Consider the following 15,697-nt stretch of genomic DNA (forward strand, 5'->3'; position numbering starts at 1 on the left):
AGGCAGAAAGGGCCATACTCACAGGGAAATAGTGAATTTGATATAGACTTAATTGCCTACATATATACAGTAGATTTACTGATCATTTTGAAATGCAGTTTGCCTGAACTTCTTATGCATCTTTTATTAATACCTAAGGGTATTTGTCAGACAATGAGGCAGTTCATAGAAGTGGTGTAATACTAATTGACACTTTTACATTGGTAAAGTTGTAGCTCTGGCAATATTGTTTTGAAATTGGCCTTAGCAACATGGCACTAATAGTTGATAATTTAATAAATATATTGAACATATTAATATTAATTCCTCTTTGCTTTTTGTCTAGACACTGTATGTAAAACTGACATCACTAACACATTGATAATAGAGGCCAATAATCTCTCACTTGTGCACTACAGGAATAGGTCTGATCCGCTCTGAGCTACGTAATTCTGGACGTGAGAATGACACCCTTGTAATATTCAGCTCTGACAATGGAATCCCATTTCCCAATGGACGCACAAACCTATATTGGTCAGGAAGGGCAGAACCCCTACTGATCTCTTCTCCTCATCATCCAGAGCGCTGGGGACAATTCAGTGAATCCTTTGCAAGCCTGCTTGGTAAGATGCTTTTCCTAGATATTGGTAATCGGGACAAATTTTGCACTGATTAATATATACAAGTCATATTTCACATTTATTGAAAACAAAATATTTTCACTGCACATCACAATGTTATAAAAGACACATATGGCAGAAGTACTTAAATAATAGTGGATTCTGAATAAGTCTTATCATATCAACATAAATAAAATGTAATATGCTTAATATAATTGCAGCTGGGGACTCAATAAAAGAGGAATGTGGCAGAAATTAATATAACAATAAGTTGAGAGAAAAACTGAGAGGGAAAGTATGGAGTAATGTGATGGAACTTTAGTAAAGTTCCGTCAATCGTGATTTTTGCATATTAACAGGGTCCAAAGCAAATGTGTCTCTACATAATTGTGAACTACTGTATGTCTCCATACAGAGTTCATATACTGAGAACCATGGGAGAATTGATAGTACATGTGCCCAGCATTACCTTTTGTTGCTAGTATTACAAGAGAACACGGCCGTCTTTAATATTGATTGGACCCTGGGCAAACACTTTCCTGGACCCCCCCCTTACAGCTCACTGATTGGTTGCTAGAGGTTATTGCACACTTATACTGGGCACATGTTTCTAGAGGTTACTGAACATTATTACCACTCATCAATTGGTTGCTAGAGGTTACTGCACATCATTACCACTCACCCATTGGTTGCTAGAGATTACTGCCCATCATTTCCGCTCACTGATTAGCTGCTAGAGCTTACTGCACATCATTACTGTTCACTGATTGTTGCTAGAGGTTACTGCACATCATTACTGCTAACCGATTGGTTACTAGAGGTACTACACATCATTATTGCACACTGATTGGATTCTAGAGATTACAGCAGGTGACTACTGCTCACTGGTTGCTAGAAGTCACTGCACATTATTACTGCTCACTGATTGTTTGCTATTGCTTACTGTGCATCATTACCACTTATTGGTTGCTATAGGCTACAGCACTTAATTACGTCTCACTGATTGGTTGCTGAAGGATACAACACATCATCTCCTCACTGTCTGCACACAATGGAATGAGAAAATGAGGGGACCCACAAATACAACAAACAGAAAACCCCTAGGAATCCTAGGACTTCTCAGATCAGTGGCAGTGCTGGGGGTTGATGGGATCAGTGGTAGCGGTAGGGGGAATGGGATCCGTGGCAGTGCAGGGGGGATGTGATAAGTGACAGTTCTGGTAGGGGGATGGGATTAGTGGCAGTGCTTGGGTTGGACGGAATCAGTGGCAGTGCTAGATGAGGGTGAAAGGTGACATTTCTACACTGACCACCAATGTTAGGGGGGATTTACACTGTTGACCAATGTAAGACGGGATTTACACTGACCACCAAGGTAATGGGGAATGTGCACTCACAATCTATGTAAAGGGAGATTTTACACCAACAACCAATACATTTCTTCACTGGATACCAATGTTAGGTGGAATTTACACTAACCACCCTAAAATATAAGGGGGCTTCTACATGGACCACCATTGTAAGGGAGGATTCGACACTGACCACAAATACAAGTTAGGATTTTATACTGACTACCAATATAAAGGGGGAGTTTCCCCACTGACCCCAATGTAAAGGAGATTTACACTGACCACTAATGTAATAAGAGCATTCACAGTAACCACCAGTGTAAGGAGGGATTTACAAATGACCACCAATGTAAGGGGGAAATTCACACTGAGCACTAGTGTCACAATCAGGGGTCAGGCTCAAAGACCAGTTGCTATAGCAGTGGAAAGGCTCACCTGAAACCAGCAGGATAGGTACACAGGCAGGTCACTGTGACAGAGGAGTACCAACCGGTGTTCACCAGAGCTCCTGATGGTGGAGATGGATTTCGCTGCGTGTTAGCTCCAGGTCACGGTCCTCAGGATCACCCCACTAGGAGGTGAGTGAGCGGAGGTCCAGTAGCATATAAGCGGGTAAGGATCAAACAGAAGCATGGTCAGTAAACAAGCCAAGGTCGGTAATGAGCAGTCGCAGGTTGGGATCAGGCAGAAGCATAGTTGAGAACAAGCCAATGGTCAATAGCGAGTGGTAGCAAAATATGGATAATAGAGAAGACAAGGAGCAAGATACTGGCTGAAGAGCACAATAATCTGACAAACAGGAAGTGCAGAGACATGGCTTATATCAGGAAGTTCGTGGGAGGAGCAAGGGGTTCAAGGTTCATGACAAACCTGGTCAAGGTAGGATCATCCAAATTGTCAAGGGAGCTGTCAGCATTCCAGGTGGCTCAGCAAGAAGAAACATTGCCACTCACCGCAGAAGGCCCAGGTTCAGACCCAGGCTCTGACAACTAGTGTGAATGAAAGGATTCTACACCATGCCCCAATGTAATGAGAAGATATACACTGACCACCGATGTAATTGAGACATTTAGCCAATGTTCACATTTGTGCACGTCGGAAACTCATGCAAAATCACTTTCCTGACACCACAGAAATGTGCTGCCCTTTAGCAGATACACAGCAGTGCCATTAATTGTTAATGACACCCTCACATATGTGCTGATATGCATTGTTTTACATGCACCAAAACTGACAGTGCTGTGGCGCACTGTGGCTTGGTGTGATTTTGATAAAGGGTCAGGGACTTTTCTTCTGTATTTCTAGCACATACAGTAGCCCACAGAAATGAATGGGCTGTCCTACACATGACGTACATCTTTATCCATTTTGTCAGTACGTTTGCATCCTATATTTCAGTGCTAAACTCTGCACCCCAAACCTCTCCCTTCCTCTCCATCCAACCCCACTTACACACACACACACACACACACACCTTGGCTCAAATGAACACAGTTGCAGGCAGGACTTTCAAGCATGCCTCTGTTTACCTCTCCAGTGGGCAGCATTCACCAGAGATGATGGTGGCTGGAACCTCAGGGGGGGCATAATATACATGTGAATTCTGCCATTACTTACATATGAAGGCCACATTGGGGATACTATTTGCATATGAATGCCACCGCTATTTACATTTGAATGCTGGTTAGTTCCATGTGAATGCTGACATGGTCTACACAGGTGAGTCATCTGTAGCTGACAATAGGGCAGAGCTGGGCAGCATAAGTGACAGCACTTCACACTGAGATATGGGGACACAGCGCAGGACAAAGAATTCAAAGGAACAAGGCAATGTAAACTGGGACAGTTAGCAAGTATGGGGCAGCTGCTTTGGGCCCCACAGCAATGACTGGGCCCACAGCAGCTGCCCATTTTGCCCCTCAAAGACCGCCCTGCAAGAGACCAAAGGATATAGATACAGTGCACCTCTGTGTGGAAAAGAAATTTGCTTGAAGTTCTTTATTATTAAAGAGAAGCAAGTTTCATTTCTATAGTTGGTTGAGAATCCATACATGCATTTCTGACTTATGTTTTGAACATTTAAAATGTAAATGCCAATAAAAGTAGTGCATTAAGACATAATACTTGTAATGAATTGGGTAGTAAATGTCCCCTTTTTTCCCTTCTTGTTTAGATATCACCCCAACCATTTTAGATTGGTTTTCGATTCAGTATCCCAACTACAAGATCTTTGGTAAGCCTGTTCAGCTGAGTGGAAAATCTCTCCTTCCTGCTCTGGAGTCAGAACAGCCCTGGGCAACTGCATTTGGCAGCCAGTCTCACCATGAGATTACCATGTACTATCCAATGAGATCAGTCCAGCACGGACAACATCTTCTTGTACATAACCTGAACTTTAAGATGCCATTCCCTATTGATCAAGATTTTTATGTATCACCTACCTACCAAGACCTGCTAAACAGGACTGTGTCTGGACTGCCCACAAACTGGTTTAAAACACTCCACAGCTATTATTATAGAGACCACTGGGAGTTGTATGACCGCTCAAAAGATCCTGAAGAGCTAAGAAACTTGGCTGGTGATCCAAACTACCATGACTTATTGCTCACTATGCAGGGGATGCTGAAGAAATGGCAGTGGGAGACTTCAGACCCCTGGGTCTGTGCACCTGATGGAGTCTTAGAAGAAAAACTAAATCTAGAGTGTCGTCCACTTCACAATGAACTTTAAAGTAGAACTTTTACTCATAGCAGCTTGATAAAAAGTAATTTTCTTTAGCAAGGAACATACAGTTGTGTTCAAAATAATAGCAGTCTGTTGAAAAAAGTGAATAAAGCTCAAAATCCTTCTAATAGCTTTTATTTCCATACACACGAATGCATTGGGAACACTACACATTCTATTCCAAATCAAAACATGAAGAAAAATATATCAAATTTGTGTTGTTCCTCTAAAATAAATTGAAGAAAAGTGAATATTAGACTGTTCAAAAAAATAGCAGTGTTTGTATTCTTCTTTACAAACTCAAACATTCACTATATAAACTAAAAAATGTTTGAAGATTTTGCTTTCCTTTGAATCACTTAATTAATATTTAGTTGTATAAGCACTGTTTCTGAGAACTGCTGTACATCTGTGTTGCATGGAGTCAACCAACTTCTGGCACCTGTGAACAGGTATTCCAGCCCAGGATGATTGGACTACATTCCACAGTTCTTCTCTATTTCTTGGTTTTGCCTCAGAAACTAAATTTTTGATGCCACCCCACAAGTTTTCTATTGGATTAAGATCCGGGAATTGGGCTGGCCACTCCATAACGTCAATCTTGTTGGTCTGGAACCAAGATATTGCACATTTACTGGTTTGTTTGGGGTCGTTGTCTTGCTGGAACACCCATTTCAAGGGCATTTCCTCTTCAGCATAAGTCAGCGTGACCTCTTCAAGTATTCTGATGTATTCAAACTGATCCATGATCCCTGGTATGTGATAAATAGGCCCAAAACCGTAGTATGAGAAACATCCCCATATCATGATACTTGTGCAACCATGCTTCACTGTCTTCACAGTATACTGTGGCTTGAATTCAGTGTTTGGGGGTCGTCTGACAAACTGTCTCCAGCCACTAGACCCAAAAAGAACAATCTTACTTTCATCAGTCCACAAAATGTTGCGCCATTTCTCTTTAGGCCAGTCAATGTGCTCTTTGGCAAATTGTAACCTCTTCAGCACGTCTTTTTTTCAACAGTGGGACTTTGCGGGGGCTTCTTGCAGATAGCTTGGCTACACATAGGCGTCTTCTAATTGTAAGAGTACTCACAGGTAACTTTAGACCTTTGATCTTCCTGGAGCTGATTGTTGGCTGAGTCCTTCCCATTTTGGCTATTCTTCTATCCATTCGAATGGTAGTTTTTCGCTTTCTTCCACGTCTTTCAGGTTTTGGTTGCTATTTTAAAGCATTTGCGATCATTTTAGCTGAGCAGCCTATCATTTTCTGCACTTCTCTATATGTTTTCCCCTCTCCAATCAACTTTTTAATCAAGGTACGCTGTTCTTCTGAACAATGTCTGGAACGACCCATTTTTCTCAGAATTTCAGAGAGAAATGCACTATAACCAGCATGTACAACATTTGCTGCCTTCCTTCCTTAAATAGGGGCAATAATTGCCACCTGTTTTTCAAAGAATGAATGACCTCACTAATAGAACTCCTCACTGCTATTATTTTGAACATGCCCCTTTCAATTAGTGATTCAATTACACAGAATCAGCAGCATGCATGTCATGACTGTTGGGTCTGTTGGATTTCTATTACTCTAGTACACCTGCTAGTAAATTATTTGCCATGTAGAAATATAATTTCTACCAAAAACAGTGATTGATCAGGTTAGTGATGTCTGACTGCTATTATTTTGAACACAACTGTACATTCCCAATTACTAATTATGCTACCAAAATGAGTGTGTGCTGTAAATTGCCTCCAGCATTGTTCCTGTTTCTTCTTGGTGGAGGCTGCCATTTTGCTCAGAGCAGCAGTAAATCTTTCAGCAGATTGGCCTCTAGTGGCTCTGATTTTCGCCACAGTGCTGAAAGAGAGAGAACAGAGAGCAAATGAGCATTTGCAAAGCAGGGTGAGACAGCGTTATTACTTGATTTGAAACAGTATAGGCACTTTTTAATATTTTGGTAGATATACCTGCATAAGGGGGCAAGTTAGAAGTGATCTAGCAGAACTTACTGACTAAAGTTCCACTTTGCCATGCCAACAGCTGTTCAGTGAGACCTTACAGTTGTATATACTGACAATAATATTATATAAAGGTCTTCATGTCTGGAGAACCATAAAACACTCAGAAGTAAGGAAAGAGATCAGCTATGTCAGTTAGCCATGTTCCTCAGAAGATAAGGCTTCCAATACCACTCTGGAAAAGAAAAGCCTTTTGGAGTTCATGTTTTAGACCAGGGGTGTCAAACTGGCAGCCCTCAAGCTGTTGCAAAACTACAAGTCCCATCATGCCTCTGCCTTTGGGAGTTATACTTGTAACTGTCAATCTTGCAATGCCTAATTGTAGTTTGGTAACAGCTGGAGGGCCGCCAGTTTGACACCCGTGATTTAGACTGTCAAACAGTTATAAAAGTTCCCCGATTCCAAAATTGCCCTTGAAATAATGTGCAACTGGACACATGGGGTTAATTTACTAAAGCTGGAGAGTGCAAAATTAGTCTCCCTTCTGCATAGAAACCAAACCAGCTTGTTCAATTAAGCAATAAAACCTGGAAGCTGATTGATTTGTATGCAGAAGTGAGCCTGATTTTGCACTCTCCACCTTTAGTAAATAAACCCCATGGTGACAGTGTGGCAATTGTTCTTTTTTTCTTTAATCAATCTTTAGTAACATTTTCCAATGACATGAAATAAAAAAAACAACACAGTACAGTAAGTCAGCATACATATTTTAACCCGGCAAAGAGGTCATAAATACAAAGGGAGCCCCTATATGAGAACATATGTAAACAGACTTCTTGATCATAGTTGCGCATAAACCGAATAATCAGAACAGTTAGAGTTCCAGTAATTTAAACAAAGGGAAGGAAAAGAGAGGGGAAGAGGGGGGAAAGGGGGGAGGGGGAGAAAGGAATAGCACAGCACTAGCCTTCCAGAAACATCTATTAAAGCTGTTCATAAAAGTATTAGGAGCCAAATAGCAGCAGGAAAAAACCCATGTGCAGACACCGGCACAAATTGTGGGCCCTAAGTGCCATTTAGAATCCTTATGCAGCACAACTCCCAGTGCTTCCCTCAGGCCAGCCTTTGGCCAACTCTACTCTGAAAGACATACTCTCATTCCTCCGAGCTTCCCTTCAGGCATATATGTTATCCTGCATTCATGGCTTTAAGGGATACCTGCGAGCGCTTCATAACACCAGTCTTTAAGGACACCAAGATCACCTCTGATCATAGCCTCTAAAATGTCTGCGATTATATCCTTCTCACATATTTTGAGGAACTTATCTTTTTCAAAGTTTGGATCAACCTTCAGAATTTCTGTCAGTACCTCTGACATCTCTGTTTTAGAAAACATTTCACCTATTAGATTACTAACTTTGTCGGTAATGGCACGTGAAGCTCTGATAAGTGCATTGTCATTTTTATCATATTGTCATCCTCATTTCGAAAAACCTGTTGACAAAGAAACCATTCAAAAAAGCTCATGCATCTGGTATTTCAGAGGAGTAAAACATCCATCCTTGCCAAATATCCTTACATTTCTCCCCATAACCTCTAACCAGATGGACCCAACGCTCGGCATCCATTATTTTATCTACTTCCCGTTTCCAATCTGATAGTGTAGGGCATTCAGAATGTTTCCAAAACCTTGAGATCAAAGGTCTGGCCGCATTCAGAAGATGGGGTATAACACTACGTCTGTAGGCCTTCATAGGGGTTGAGGTAACATGAAAGAGTAGACAAAGAGGGCATTGTTCCATGGAAAAATTGCAGCCCAAAAGGGCGCAATTTTAGGGCAATTCCACCAAAGGTAGAGAAAGGTACCTAGATGGCCACAGTCTCTCCAGCAGAGGGGGTCAGCGGTGGGAAAAGTTTGGGCCAAGCGGAACCGGGTCCAATACCAGCGAATAAGAAATTCATAAGAGGATTCCTGAATACAGGAACTGATGGAGGAGGAGTGTACCATTTTAAAATCCTATATACCTCCTGAGGGGAAAAATCAAGGCCCAGTTCTTTCTCCCATTCCGTCACAAAATAGGGAGTCGATATAGAATAATCACTTAACACCAATTTATACATTTGGGATAATAAATGTCTAGAATCAGGAAGCGCAGTACACATGCGTTCATACGCTGTAAGGGTCAGTCTGGAACGAAGTCTAGGGAGTAAAGACATAAAAATTCATTCAATTGGCGGTGTCGCCATGTAGCAAAGGGGAAGGTTCCATATTTAGAGAGCAACAGCGGGAGGGGTATAGGAACATCCTCAGGAGCAAGCTTGGCACAGGAAAAATCCCTATCAGCACCCCAGGAACTGAAAAATCTAATGTTCTCCCCAGGGGAAAACCATGGGTAGCCCCCAATGGTGCCAGCGGGGAAGTCTCTGGAGCATATAACCCAGTCCCCATTCATTCTATACCAAACTGACAGGGTAGTACATGTCAGTGGGGAGGTCCAGTCGGAAAGGCCTCTATAAGTCTTCGGAACCCATGGGGCACCTGCCAAATTTCTGCCTGCCATTGACTTCTCCAGGGTAACCCATTGTTTCGTCAAGGTATCGTGCCACCAATTAAGATTGCATACTAAGGTCATAGCCTTGTAATACATGGCAACATCAGGAAGTCCCACCCACCGTTCCAGTTTGTCTCTGGAAAATATTTTATGCCAGTCTAGGATGTCTATCATGCCAAATAAAAGTCAAAAACGCTCTACAAAGCCGTTTGAAAAAAAGATTGGGGTAATAAAATACGTATGGTGTACAAAAAGTACAATATCCGTGGCAATATCGTCATTTTCAGAATGTTTATCCGACCAAACCAAGTCAAGGGAGGATTGCGCCATTGTTGCAAGTCATGCGAGACAGAGGTCAATAATTTACCGTAGTTAAGGTTGTATAGAAGCTGAGTGTCATAAGAGATCTGGGTCCCCAGATATAGTAAAGAGTCTGTCCGCCATACAAAGGAAAAGGCTTGTTGTAGTGACTTAGCTAAAGGGGGGGGCATGGATCGGGAAAAGAACCAATTTATTATAGTTAATTTTAAAATTTTAAATGATGCCGAACTTTTGAAGCTCCCCCATAAGAACCGGTACAGAAAGGAGGGGTCTCGACAGATAGAAAAGAAGGTCATCCGCATAGGCTGACAACTTATGCTCCGTAGATCCTACACGGATCCCCGCGATGTCTGGGTGGGAATGAACTTCCCGCAGAAAAGGTTCCAAAACTAAAGCAAATAATAAAGGGAACAGAGGGCAACCCTGCCTAGTTCCGTTATGTATCTCAAAATGGGCAGATAGCACTTTATTCACCTTTACACAGGCACTAGGAGAATTATATAAGGCTAGGATCCAACCCATCATGCGTTCCCCCAAACCGAGGCCCCGCAAAACCTCCGTCATATAGGTCTAGTCCACCAGATCAAACGCCTTCTCAGCATCCATAAACAGCACTACACTAGATGTTTGATCTTGGCCATATTAAGCGCAATGCAAAATATGCAAAGCCCTAATAGTGTTGTCTCGGGCCTCACGACCCACTATAAAGCCAGTCTGATCCAAGTGGACTAGGCCCGCAACAGGGTCCTGCAAACACAGAGCAAGGATTTTGGCCAATAGCTTAGTGTCAGAATTCAGTAAAGAAATGGGCCTATAATTGGCACAGTATTGAGGGTATTTTCCAGGCTTAGGCAGAATAGTAATGTGAGCCAGGAGCACTTCCAGGGGCAAGCAATTGGCCAAAGTAAGGGAGTTAAGGTAAGTACATGGGCCAGCAAGAAGAATTTTTTTTTATAATATTGGTTAGAGAAGCCATCCGGTCTTGGGCTTTTGCCCAAGGGAAGGGAGGCAACCACCTTTGACAATTCCTCCAGCGTGATCGGTCGTTCAAGTTCTTCAACAATCGAAGAAGGCAATGCAGGGAGAGGGGAATCTGTAAATAATTGCGTATGGAATGGAGCCGGGTTTTAGGGTCCACACTGGGAGGTATACCAGGGAGATCATATAGAGAAGCATAAAACTGCTGAAACAAATCTGTCACCAGTCACCAGACTATGAACATGGCATACGGATTGACGCTTTTTTAAATGCCGAGCTAGAAGACGGTCACATTTGTTCCCGTGCTCATAGAAACGGTGAGCATAAAAGCAAATTTTATCTAAAGCCTTATAGTCCAAACATTGAGAGAGAGTGACACGTAAAGTGTCTAAAGTTTGGGCATCTGAGGAATCAAAATATCATTTATGTTTAGTTTCCAGAGCATGAATCTTATCCAGCAATTCCCCAATTTCCTTCATCTTCTCCCTCTTACGCCTAGAACCATGGGCGATCAGTTCCCTCCTAATCACTGCCTTATGACCCTCCCAGACCGCCAGCATGGACGCGCCACTAGCAGAATTAATCTCAAAATAATATTGTAAAGAGTGGGAGATTGCCTCAACCACCATCGGATCATCCAACAAATTCTCATTAAGTCGCCACACCATTTCAGTCCGGTAGGCAGCCGGAGGGCAAATAGAGAACACTACAGTAGAGTGATCAGATATGGTAATGGAGCCAATAGAGGATTTAAGCACATCATGCAAATAAAACTGATCAATGAAGAGAAGATCCAGACGGGAGTAAGAATCATGTGTCTTAGAATAGTAACTATAATCTTTATCTCTGGGATGCATTACCCTCCAGCTGTCCACCAGGTGAAGTTCCCGCAAAAGTCGCCTAACATGTCTCAGTGCACGAAAAGATAGAGGAGCTCTGCCAGAAGACGCGTCCAAACGGGTCCAGAGAAACATAAAAATCACCCCCTAGAATCACCATACCCTCTCTAAAATCTTTCAGTTTCTTCAGGGTGACTGACAAAAAATCAACAGTGCGGACATTCGGAGCATAAAGTGTAGCAAAAGTATATGTATGACCATACAGAGAACCCTTCAAAAATATAAAGTGACCTTCAGGGTCAATCAATTGGGACAAAAGGAGGAATGGACAGGATCTGCGGATAGCAATCGAGACCCCCCTGGCCTTGACCACAGGAGAAACACCATGATACCACTGATCAAAAACCCCAAGGGGCATATGCAGGGTCGATTTTGCAGTAAAGTGCGTCTCCTGTAAGAAAGTTACATCTGGGGACAGATTCCGCAGTTCCTGCCAAAGGCGACCCATCTTCTGGGGAGAACACAACCCGCGGACATTATAGGTCAAGACATTCAAAGTGGTCAGTTTACTAGCCATGAGAACAATATATGAGAAAGAGCATATTTAGACTGGTAGTTATTTTGAAATCTCCATTTAGCCAAATGAAGCACACCGGGTAGATATAATAAAACAAAAAAGGAGGGATGGAAGCTAGCAGAAACCATAAAAAAGAAAAGGAAAAAGAAAAAAAAGGTATAACACAATCTGTAAAAAGGCGGATCATCTAAAAAGGCAGCGCCAGTGGGAAGGAGGAAAAGATCCACTCCCCAGGGGGGCCGCCCCAACTGCAAAAATGCAGAATATAAGTCCTCCACCAGAGGACCGGCCTAAGATATGGGACGTGACTGAGGACACAGCAGGGGCACCAACCGGCCACCCAGGGACAAATATAATAGAACAATATCATTTACAAAACAGTATAAACAGTAGCTTTATAAATATTACAGCGTACCCGTGCACAGACACATACATATATTTAGATATATACATGCTCATAACCATGAGCACACATACATCCCCCTATATATTTCACAGAGGCCACAAAGGCTCTTTGAGAAGATTAAGTGCAAACGTTAGGGTAAATGCGTTCAGCTTATACCACAAAATGAAAAAAAAGAAACAAAGAACACAGATCCTTAACAGATCAATCAGAGCGGGAGGAGGTCAGATCAGGACCCCTGCGGCCCATGCGCTTCCTCTTGCGAGACTCTTTAGAAGCTTGTTTCCAGCGGTCCTGACGTCGTGGGAGTGGAATAGAACTGTGCAATCGCCAACCTGGAAAGTCAACTGGAGAAAGATCCAATGTGATAAGGAAATGTGACAGGTCATCTTTGGTACGTAATGTTGCAGTCTTTCCATCTCGGGACGTGGTCAGACGAAACGGGAAGCCCCAACAATATGGCACCTGAGCTGCACGTAAGGCATCAAGTAGAGAGTGAACAATGCACCGCTGCATAAGGGTCCTCCTGGATAAATCCGAGAAGATTGTAATCGTAGCCCCATCAAAATCAATATGTGGGGAGGAGCGAGCCACTTTCATAATCGCCTCTTTCACGGAATATTTATGTATTTAACAGATAATGTCCTGTGAATTGTCAGCATCTTGAGGGACAGGCAGAAGAGCTCTATGAACCCTATCCAATTCAATTACATCAGGAGCAGAGTCCCCCAAAATCTGGCGAAACAGACCCTGAGTAGTAGGAAGGAGATCTGAGGCACGGGTAGCATCATGCGAATCGAATGCAAATATTCTGTCTCTTGTCTCTATTTTCTTGATCATCAAGCTGGTCCAGTAAAGTGTTAAACATATCTTCATGATGGAGAACAGTCTCCTGTATAGTAGTAACTGTTTGCAAAACTTCTGCATGAGTGGTCTCCATTGCCTCAACTCTATGTCCCAGTGCCGCTGTGTCCTCTATGAGCCCCTCTATGGCCTGCTTGAATGAAAGTTCCACAGCATTAATCAACTGCTGTATATCGGCCTTAGTTAGGAGAGCTCTGATATGCTCCCTGATGTCCCACTCCTCCTCAGTGACTGACACCTAACTCCGCCAGAGGGGAGGACTCCGCAGCCATTCTGGGGGGGGACAAGGGGCTAGGACACTGTACCTGCGAGGAGAACAATGGTGCAGGGGAGCCACCACTGTCCGTAGGAGCAACTGTTCTTTTAATTTAACAATGACATTGAATTATTTCAGTCTAGTAATCTATATAAAACATTGACCTAATACATTCCTTTTTGTAGGAGTTTGTGTTCTTTTTCTGTACCTTTACACTCAGTCATGGTTGATGGCCAACTACACCAGAATCTGATATTTTAGTAAAGCATGGTAACTGGCAAGGTAAATCACATGATGGCTTATCACATCTTTGAGAATACAGTGAAGAAATATACCCAACAAGTTCTACAGTAACGACACATCCAATTAATGCAGGGTTTGCTACAGTGTACAGTAAATGAAAAAACTGGGTTTTCTACTCCCCTCAAAATCCTTTCTTGGAAGATCATTGAGGGACACAGGATTTAGAGATAATTGAGTTATACCACAACAGGAGGACACTGCCAAACAAAAGCAAACCAAACAGTGAACAGCCTGGTATATCCCCTTTCACTCACAGATGCACTCAGCACTCCTTGCTACAAAACTGAGGCAAAGTACATAAACAGAGGAGTGGGATCTTTGTTCCTCAATGAAGTTCCAAGAAAAGGATTTTATAGTAAGTACAAAAATCCTGTTTTATTTCTGCAGATACCAGCAAAGGGAGAAGTGGAGTTCCCAACATAGTCTAGAATTAGGTTCACCCATGCATTATCCTATATGCTAGCAAAGTAGAGGGAAGAATACAAACTTTTAAAAGTGTGGGACTTTATATATGCCTGTGGGAAATGCAGTGGTTTTGTGCTTCCCACAGGCCTATTTTTTTCTTCTTCATTGAGGGTTTTGAGACAATTGGGACAACCAAAAGCAGTCCAACTGAGGGATGGGCAATACAGTATACAAAATGCTAACAGGGCCAACTATAAAATGGCTGGTGTCCGTGATCTTCCAAGAAATCAGAAGAAAGGATTTCCCTAACTCTAGAGCTGGATTCCTGAGCCACCTGATTGCAGTATTTGTTTAGCAGGTTTTTCCAGGAATTAACCTGCTTTGTCCCATGATGACAAGATTTTAAGTTGTAGGTCACTGGAGTGAGACTGGTTGGTTGGGTCTGCCTTCCTACTATCAGTCCCATGATTCTCATGCAAAAGCAAAGAGTTAGTCAGTTCTTGAAAAGTTAAAAAAAAGTCAAGAGGAGGGTCAACCAGATACTCCACAATGGGGCAGCCCTGGGAGTAACAGGGGCAAGTGCAGAAGACAGGCTGAATGGCAAGGAAACAAAGTGAAAAGACCCACACCAATGCAAAGGAATCACAGATGTTCTAGAAAAATAGAGACATTCAAGTAAATATCCTTAATGTCTACAGAGGCCAGAAAATCTTTCTGATGAAGGGAAGCTATGACAGACCTGGTGGATTCCATAAAGAATCAGCTAACACAGTACACAAAGTTCTTGGAAGCGGTACCCAAGGGTCACATTGCTGACAAGACTGCAATTGTCCACCTCAGTGCGGTCTAGCTATGAGCTACAAGCTGTTGTTGATCCAAATAGCTGCATAAGTAGCCACTTAAAGCGTTATGCATATGAAGTCAGTATTGAAAAAAAAAAAAGAAAAATGGGCTATAAAAATGGTCAGACAGATGTTTTGTTTGTTTTTACCAATCCTCCTGCAGGGAGCAGTATAATTCAATTGTCTCTGAATCCTGTGTCGCTCAGTAAACAAGAAAGAAATTGTAGATTCTAGCTGAAAGAAGGTGACAAGATAGGAAAATACTGGAGCCAGTTCTTGGCTCTGGAAATGCCATACATCCCATACATTTTCACACAGAATTGAAATGCGAAATGAACACACCTGTATAACAGTTTTAAACACATTTACAGTATATCTACCATACCTGTGACATGCAACCACCAAGTGATATTTCATGAATACTTTTTTTTTCTCTGTCAAGTTATTTTTTAATTAAATAAAAAAAATATGAAACACATTACCAGTTGTTCTGTTTCACCTAAATGTATGTTTCAGTTGTATTGAATTGCAGCAAGTTACTATTCAATTTACACTGGGAAATTTGGAATCTCTGTTTGTCCTGCCCCTTTTGTAATGCTAATAAATTCAGTGCTAGCTAGATCCTCTCTGTTTCTTCTGTGTTCCCTCAGTCAGTGTTAGTACTTTAACCACTTGCCCACCGAAAGTTTTCTGACCAGGCCATTTTTTTGCTATGTGGCGCTGCGC

At 42.3% G+C, this 15,697-nt stretch overlaps 1 protein-coding gene across 2 annotated transcripts in view; it reads left to right on the top strand.

The window, feature by feature from the left end:
* Positions 1-15,449, top strand: part of SGSH (N-sulfoglucosamine sulfohydrolase) — a 150,265-nt gene extending 134,816 nt beyond the window's left edge. Inside the window, exons 7-8 of one of the 2 annotated variants that reach the window (XM_089668650.1) lie at positions 399-602; positions 4,122-15,449. In XM_089668650.1, the coding sequence (XP_089524776.1) occupies positions 399-602; positions 4,122-4,678 (761 nt within the window). In that variant the 3' untranslated portion in view covers positions 4,679-15,449. Of the gene's footprint in view, positions 1-398; positions 603-4,121 lie in introns of those variants that run through there. The other variant, XM_089668657.1, reaches the window with a different exon arrangement.
* Positions 15,450-15,697: the final 248 nt, after the last annotated feature.

This window comes from Staurois parvus, unplaced genomic scaffold, assembly GCF_062004578.1.
Source record: "Staurois parvus isolate SC_StPar_1 unplaced genomic scaffold, SC_StPar_1.0 ptg000008l, whole genome shotgun sequence".
NCBI classification, from domain to species: Eukaryota; Metazoa; Chordata; class Amphibia; order Anura; family Ranidae; genus Staurois; species Staurois parvus.